The 8,974-nt window shown below is 38.1% G+C and overlaps 1 protein-coding gene across 1 annotated transcript in view; it reads left to right on the plus strand.

Annotated features, from left to right (window-relative positions):
• The window catches only part of LOC105551008, a 208,671-nt gene extending 199,964 nt beyond the window's left edge, over window positions 1-8,707 (plus strand). The window contains exons 4-5 of the mRNA XM_011996120.1: window positions 4,854-5,127; window positions 8,541-8,707. Of these exons, the coding sequence (XP_011851510.1) occupies window positions 4,854-5,127; window positions 8,541-8,707 (441 nt within the window). The remainder of the gene's footprint in view (window positions 1-4,853; window positions 5,128-8,540) is intronic.
• Window positions 8,708-8,974: the final 267 nt, after the last annotated feature.

The following is an 8,974-nucleotide window of genomic DNA, read 5'->3' on the forward strand; positions in this document are numbered from 1 at the left end:
AGAGAGCATATGGATTAAGAACTTGAAGTTCAAAAATAGTGTTTAAAGACATATGGTAACTAGCAGAGGAATGAAAACGATATTTTTAGCAAACCCCAGGGAAGGGTGGGGAGACAGATGATACTGTAAGGGAGCTAAATTTCTCACCTTTCATGGCATAGAGTCAACCACTTAAAGTCTGATGATGATGAGCTAAGAAACCAGTACGTAATTATTGAGGCATCATTGTGGACACAACCAGGAAAAGAAAACCTGAAAACAGGAGCCCTTAAAATACAATTTGAAATATGGTGCCAAGTTCGTTGGAGATTTGTTAATTCAAGTGGTGAATTAACCTAAGAATATCACAGAGGCCAGGTGTGAGGTAAAAACATAAACTGTTTCCCTGCTCTTCTCACACTACAACAGTGGACACAGAAGGCGTCTGTGTGTGGGACTTTCTCTCCATGTACCAAGCAAGCAATCAGTTCTGCAGTGGACACAAGCTGAGTGTCCTCCAGCCCAGTTGCATTCCAACCCTGTCTACCTGGAGAGAGCCTCAGATCCCACAGGGTGAGGGCTCCGTCCCACAGGACTGCCCTCCCATTCCAATGCCAATTGCAAGTCCCAGGCTCTTTTACCTGGGCTTCTGACTGACCAGCTATAAATCGGGGATCCCACCACCCCCTCCTTGGGTTTAATTTGCTAGAGCGGTTTACAGAACTCAGGGAAAGACTTATTTACATTTTCCAGTTTATTATGAAAGGTATGACAAGGGATGCAGATGAAGAGATGTCTAGAGTGACGTATGCGGGAAGGGGCATGAAGCTTCCATGCTCTCTTTAAGAACACCACCCTCCAGGAATCTCCACGTGTTCAGCTGTCCAGAAGCTCTTCGAACCCTGACCTCTTGGGTCTTTTGTGGAGACTTCATTGGACAGGCATGATTGAAGCATGGAGAAATGTCATTACACAAGAAGGGCATGATCTAGTCCTCATCGACTGGGTGGGGAAACCCAGCAAAGCCTGTCTGTTCTGTCTCTTCTGTCGATTCTTCTTGGCCTCTCTGTACAGTATTCTTCTCTCCTAGGAATGGGGCAGGACTCCTGGAATGGGAGCCTATGAAAAACAATCAGACAAGCAGATCCGAGAATTTATTTATAGCCAGCTCCAGGAGAGAAAGGCTGAAGAAGATTCCTGCCCTGGGGAGAAAAAGGAGCAGATTAAAGGAAGGGGAGGAGAAGGGCAGAGAGAGAGTCTGTTTTCTGAGGCCTTCTCCGCAGGCCTAAAGAACCCCAATGTTATAACAAAGGCCACGGGAGTTAGAGGCAGCACATAAATGAAGACACGTATAAAAAATAATAATAATAATGTAAAAGGGAGGAGGCTACTATTGTTTATGACTCAATGTAAAACTTGCAAAGAGAGAGAAATGAGTGAAGAATAATACTTCAATCATTCTTCTGTCTTGGTGTTCACAACATAGATACATGCACGCACACATACACACATATACACACAGAATCAGAATCAGAATGAATGATTCATAAAGATACCACATGTGCATAGATGGACTTCCTGTAAGAATGAATAGAGAAGAGAGGAATAGAAATGTAAGATAATGCAAACAGTTATTCCAGTAGAGAAGGAAACGTTGAAATTATTGAGTGATTGTTCATGGAGTGGTTTTGGAAGATTCAGGAAGAGTCTCCTGTCCTTAATGGCCTATTAGCCCTTTTTGTGACGTGTGAACACTAACACCCTGAAGGTGAAACATAGTAACAGACAGTATTGAGACCAAAGCTATAATTGTTGAATACATAATCATGACAGAGTAAATTAACTATTTCACTTATATCAAATGGTTTAATAAACTCTGAAATAATATGCATTGAAAAACTGGCATTTGATGTGGAACATTGTCTTAGATACTGTATTTTATATTTTTAAAATTTATGTATGTATTTATTTTGGTGAACAGGTGAAAACTGCCATTATCAGTGAACTTCCAAGTGAAATGCCTTTGCACTGTCTGAGTTTTAGATCTTCGAAAGCTCAAATGAGTTATCATTCTCTTAGATAACTATATTTTAGATTTTTAAATTTATGTATGTATTTATTTTGGTGAGCAAGTGAAAACTGCAATTATCAGTGAACTTCCAAGTGAAATGCCTTTGCACTGTCTGAGTTTTAGATCTTTGAAAGCTCAAATGAGTTATCATTCTCTTAGATACTATATTTTAGATTTTTACATTTATGTATGTATTTATTTTGGTGAGCAAGTGAAAACTGCAATTATCAGTGACTTTCCAAGTGAAATGCCTTTGTACTGAGTTTTAGATCTTCAAAAGCTCAAATGAGTGATCCTGTCAAATCGTGTGGGTTAACATGGATGAGAGATAAGTAAATAAAACTCCACAATAATGACTTGTGTGGTACCACACACATCGGGCTTAAAAATAAAAAAGGGATTGAAGGCTGTGCAAAGAAATGGAATTTTTTAAAAGATAAGATAGGAGTAAATATAGAAAAGGTCTTAAATGACTTCAGGCAGTGAAGCAAAAAGCACATTCCCTTGCTGTTTCTTCTTGTAGAATGATACCCTAGACCAGGCTATTAGCTGTGACTAGGAGCCCTTTATAGTTCACGAAACTATTAATTTACAGTTTACCCTTTCAGCTAAGATGTTTAAGCTATTCTTTAAAAACTTGAGATAATTTGACTATTTAAAAATTCAATTACCTTTGCAGTATCGAAACAGATCTGTTTTGTAAGGTGTTTGCCATTTCAGCATCTCACTGCAAGTGACAGGGTGGTTCAGTATTTAACCAAAGATTATGGCCAGTTGACCTGGTCTTCAACCCAGCGATGTGCCAGGCTGCACATGGAGGGCACCGGCTGAGTATCACCAGCCAAAGGACCCTTTCAAATGACACCAGGAAAGCCTGTCCTGTTCAGAAAAACCACATTTCCAGGAGTTGGAATAATGCTAAACTACACGGTCTGCAAAGTTTCCTCTAAGTAATATCTAAGGCACTGTGAGTCTAACCTTGGGAACATATTTAACAAAAGACTATTTAAGAAGGGGAGATTTCCTCATTGTGTTCTCTCTCTTCCTCTCTCTAGTTAAATGTATATATTCCTCAGGTATTTGAACTCACTTTGCTAAACACGGGACACAGAATTAAGAGGCATTAATACTTTGTCCAAATTTAGATAATAAGATCATGTATATATTAAATACATATTTAACTCTCCTCTGGCTATTTTACTAAATATATATTTATTAATAGAAATGAGTATTACATGTTGATCTCTGAAGATCCCAAAATAAATAAAAATAAATAGTGTCCAACCTTTCAAGTAGCTCTCAGTACACTGGGGAAAATGAGTGAAAAAAGTGAAGTTGGGCCGGGCGCGGTGGCTCAAGCCTGTAATCCCAGCACTTTGGGAGGCCGAGACGGGCGGATCACGAGGTCAGGAGAGCGAGACCAGCCTAGCCAACATGGTGAAACCCCGTCTCTACTAAAAAAAATACAAAAAATTAGCCGGGCGAGGTGGTGGGCACTTGTGGTCCCAGCTACTGGCTGAGGCAGGAGAATGGCGGGAACCCGGGAGGCGGAGCTTGCAGTGAGCTGAGATCCGGCCACTGCACTCCAGGCTGGGCGACAGAGCGAGACTCCGCCTCAAACAAAACAAAACAAAACAAAACAAAACAAAACACAGAGCACTTTTAAAAGTTTGAGATTGCTGGGTCAAACGTTGTGCACATGTACCCTAGAACTTAAAGTATATAAAAAAAAAGTTTGAGATTTTGACTAAAGTTAATTTATGCTTTAGCTATACCTCCTGTGAAAGTTCTGAAGATCTTACTGATTTTCTATATTTGGACAAAACATTAATGCCTATTAATTCTAAGTCCCATGTTTAGCAAAGTGAGTCCAAACACCTGGGAAATCAAGGCACTTTCCCCCAGTCATTGATTTTGCTAATGGTAACAATTTGAAGGTCTCCTTAACTCTTCTTTTCTCCCAGTTGTCTTTGCTCTAAATGTTGCCCAGTGTATTTAAAACCTCTAACATTCAAATTCTTTTCCACAGCCAGTTCCCTTTCTACTTCCCTGGCCTCGTCTTATACTGCGTATGATAGCCACACTGGCCAACAAAGATTGCTGTCTCTTTTATACTTGATGTTTCCCTCTTCCTAAAATACTACTCCCTCCGACCTTTGTATGACTGGCTCCTTCTTATCCAGATCTCATCTCAAATGGTCTCCACAGAGAGTGCTTTACTGATACTCAAACTAAATAGCAACACCCTTGCCCCACAATTACATTTCATTCCATGTTTTCCCATTATTACAATTTAAGGTTTCATAACCTTTGTCTCTGTAATTACTGTGTTTATCATCTGGTTTCCTCTACTTGAAATAGGTCCATGAAACAGAGTGTGGCCTCTCCAACCCTGTATCTCCAACACTCTGAGCAGTGTTGAGCCGTAAGTTCTAAAAAAAATGTTTGTTGAAGGAATAAATAATTCTAGTTCCCACAAATTATGCAAATGGTAAAGTAAAATCTGTCTAAATATTATGAGGGCACCAAGACAGGTACCTTTGTAAAAGGAAGAAATAATAACCATGTAAGCTGAAAACTCTACATTACTGACTCCTTATAAGAGGACTTTAAAGAGAGTAAAATATAAATCGGATGAGGAAGGTATAATGCTTTCATATGTTTTGTGAATGTTTAGTTTAACCTAAGTCATATTAGGTTGGTGCAAAATAATGGTGGCTTTGACATTACTTTTAATGGCTAAACTGCAATTACTTTTGCACCAATCTGATAAATGTAACCTTTTTCCAGGTGGATGTCCTAGTTGGTTAGTGATGCTTCTTCCATTATATTTGAAGTCATTGATGTTGTCCAGGAAAAGAAAAGAGCCCAGGACAGAGTTTTTGGAGAATATGAACAGGCAGAGGAGGATGAAAATAAAGCCAGAAAGATGAATAGGAAATCAGGAGAACAGGGGGATATGGGAATGTTGGTGGGGGTTACCTATGCAGTTCTAGTAAAGAAACCAAAGGGCAAAACAGAATTTCAGAAGGGGGCAAGTGATCAACACTATTATCGCTATGAAAAAACTAATACAGGTAAGGACTGAGCTATATGTATCACTGTAACTCAAGCTGCTATAACACATAAATCCTTGATTGACGGTGGTTTACCCAGTGGAAGGTTGATTCTCATGAGCAGAACAGTCCAGGTGATCTTGGTTGGCAGGGAGCCTTATAATAATCGGAGACCAGGTATGGAAGTCTGTTTTTGTGTCACTATAACGGGATGCCCAACAGTGGGTAATTTATAATGAAACGAGATTTAATTGGCTCTGCAGACTGTACAGGAAGTGTGGTACCCACATGTTTCTGCTGATATCCTCAGTAGTTTCCAGTAATGGCTGAAGGGGAAGGAGAAACAGATGTGTCACATGGCAAGAGAGGAAGCAAGGTGGGAGGTTCCACGCTCTTTGAAACAACCAGATCTAGCATGAACTGACCTATCACCAAGGCAACTGCGCTAAACTATTCATGATCCCTTGTAATCCAAACACCTACCACCAGGCCCCGCCTCCAACACTGGGAATTATATTTCCACATGAGATTCTGAGGAGACAAACATCAAAATTATATCATTAGGTTCCTTCCTTCTTTTGGTCTCACTCTATTTTAGGGTTCCAGAGTCCCCTGCATTCAGCTACTGAGTGTGGAAAAGAGACAAGAGAAGTCACATGTGCTTTTTCTATCCCTTAGCCTAGAAATTATACACATTGCTTCTACTCATATTCCCTAGGCACAAGGTCCCATGGCTATGCAAAGGAGTCAAAAAATGTAGTTGGTAGAGGCAGTTATTTCTTGGATATAGATTTATATTATGGAAGAAGAAGCAGAAATAATGATGGGTAGTGACCCATCTTCTGGGATAGTTTAGAAATTTGTGCAGATAAGTCATTTTCAGTTCATAAATATTGATTGATCTTCTAAAAATATAGGACTACGTGGTAATTTGTGTCTGCTCCCAAAGACTTACAACTTATTAGAAGAAATAGGATTTATAAACAAATTATGGTACTTCAAAGATATTTCTGATTTATTAGTGTACATTTTGGAATAGAAAAATAGATGAGAACAACAGAAAACAAGTATGTGTGTATTACTAACCCAGCAAAAACATAAACCCTTTTTGCTGCTACATGTTTTCATTTTCAGAATAAGCTTGCATAAATTCTCCTCATTCTTAGATCAAACTCTGCTGCTAATTGAGTTGAACTACTTGTATATGAATGTATCTTGGTGTGAGATGTAGCCCATTAAAAACCTAGCATGGATTTCTTAACTAAAATACTGTATTCCTAATTTATGCTGATTTCCATTTTTTTAATCGAAAAGTAATATTTCAGTTTTCTTATTGGGTAAACAAAGTGTATTCTGGCTTAGAACACTTTAAAGTTATTTCAGAAGAGGTTACAGGGGAAGAAAGATCCAGAAAAGTGGAATTTTTCATGAATCATTAAGTTAATAATTTTGGAGGGGGAAGATATGTCTAGAAAAGGCTTAAAACAGAACCATTAGATTTACTTTAAATATTTTTATTTCAAATTAAGTAGATGAAGATGGTATATAAATCAGGAGTTAGCAAACCTTATATTGAAAAGGGCCAGACAGTGAATAATTTAGGATTTGCAGAATGCATATAATCTTTGTCATAAATATTCAATTCTGCCATTACAGCATGAAAGCGGACATAGACAGAGACAGGGCAAAAGCATAAACCAGTGAGTGTTAATGTATTTCAATAGAACTTTCTTGATTGACACTGAACTTTGAATTTCATACAATTTTCCTCCATTATACAACATTATTCTTTCTTTGATTTTCCCTCACCATTTAAACATGTAAATGGACCATGCAAAAACAGGTGGTGGGCTGCATTTGGCCCATAGGCTGTAACCCCTGGTATATAGAGCAATTAACATAAAAATACAATTTAAAGCTAATTTAGAAAATGTTCCCCAAAGCTGTGTAAATTATAACACATTAATTATTATATTCTACATACTCATTTAGGGTAGAAATTTATAAAATAGCTTTTTCAAATATATAATATATACGATCATGTTATGTACTATAAAATTTTAACATGAACATTAACACCCCATTTTTTGTGTTTTTTGAGAAGTTTTTGTTGTTATTGACACGAATGAAGCCATAGGAAATTGCCCTAGGTCAGTTCAAAGGAGGAGACATTTTCAGTCTTGCTCATGTTCAGCACTTTTCGAAGGCCTTGATGCTCAATTAGTCAATTAGTAGCCACCAGATGGAGAAGGGTATTTCTTCACAGAAACACGTGTTGCTATGTGTGCGATTGAGAGGCTGAGAGATGCTGTGGGGTGTCAGACCTCTCCGTGTTCCTTTTAGATGTCACCAGCTCAATCACCAAGAGCAATGGACCATAAGATACTTATGTATCTTCTGCCTGGCTTCATGCTTGATGCTTCTGATCAGACTCAACGTTTCATTTCCAGTATCACAGATGACAGAGTAAAATGCAAAATGTGTCGCTGCACATGTCAAAAGGTGCAGCGAAGAAAAGACAGCTCTACTTCTGCATTTGGATTCACAGCAATTGAAAATAAATGCCCATTTCCAATTCTTTGATCTTGTTTAAATTTATACGTTTGATATCTGTTTGTTATTATCTACACGTGTTCAGGGATTATTTGCCTAAGCTGTAAAATTAAAAAAAAAAAAAAAGTAGAGATTTAGAAAATATGCTGCTAATGACTTAATTCAGATTCATTGTTGAACCACAATATTAAAAGTACACTGTTAACATAATGTACAATGTCAGTTTTGTTTGAAAATTACCTACTTGAAATAATAGACTGATAAATTGTCACAACTGGAGAAGACCTTCAAGCGTCTCTGCCAACCTTCTAGACTACAATTATTAATTAATCATTTCTGGAACAAAAGCTCCTAGAAATGGCTTTTAAAATTGTGTTTTCTGCTGCAAGATTCTACTGAATGGAAGTGGGAGTGTGAAGCCTAGGAAAAAATATATTCATTTCATGCTTTTGATTAGCTTTGAAATTTTATTTACTCTCTTACCTAGAGGAAGAGTGCCAGTGTATATTCCCTAATCCTCTGCTCAGGAAATTCAACACTTTCTGCAATTAGTACTTGAAAAAGGGTACAAAATTTTAGAAAGCATTAGACAAAACACCAGAACAAAAACAAACAAAAGGCAATTATTGATGTGAAGCAAAAAGTATTCATGCGCTAAATAGTTGCCTCACGATGCGTCTCCTGCCCCATCCCTACACACAGGTACCCCACAGTCGTCAAGATTCAAATGTGATACTCTCTTCCATATTATATTTGAGTCTTCTTTTTCCAGGAAAAGCAGAGTATGTATGGGTGTACCCATAGTAAGGGCAAGGGCTTCCATTGTTTTGCCATTTGGTGAGTTGATAAACAAGTGTGCTGCATTCTCTTGTCTGTTACAGATATCTTCATTGGAGCACTATTTGTAAAGCACACACTTTTCAAGTCTTCTAAAGCAAATCTCTTTGTAACCATCAGAAGGGCTGGAAATGAAAATATGTTTGCAATTGACATAGTGCAGGAACTGGTTAACAGCTTCAAAGAATTTATAAAGAATATTTGTCCCTGAAATGTTACAAATACCCATGGTGAAAAAGACCTGCTTGGAAGATGTTTTCGTTAATATTCATTGTGTTTTACCAAATACAATGAGGATGTATGAGCAATTAGAAACATATGCCTGCAGGTCAGCTCTTGCTTTCTTTGCCAGATCTATTTCACTTCTTGTTCTTCCTCTCCATCATTTTCATTGCCTTTTTAAGATTTCTCGGCCAGGCGCAGTGGCTCACGCCTGTAATCCCAGCACTTTGGGAGGCTGAGGTGGGCGGATCACGAG

Source organism: Mandrillus leucophaeus, unplaced genomic scaffold (genome assembly GCF_000951045.1).
Source record: "Mandrillus leucophaeus isolate KB7577 unplaced genomic scaffold, Mleu.le_1.0 Scaffold1136, whole genome shotgun sequence".
Lineage (NCBI taxonomy): Eukaryota > Metazoa > Chordata > Mammalia > Primates > Cercopithecidae > Mandrillus > Mandrillus leucophaeus.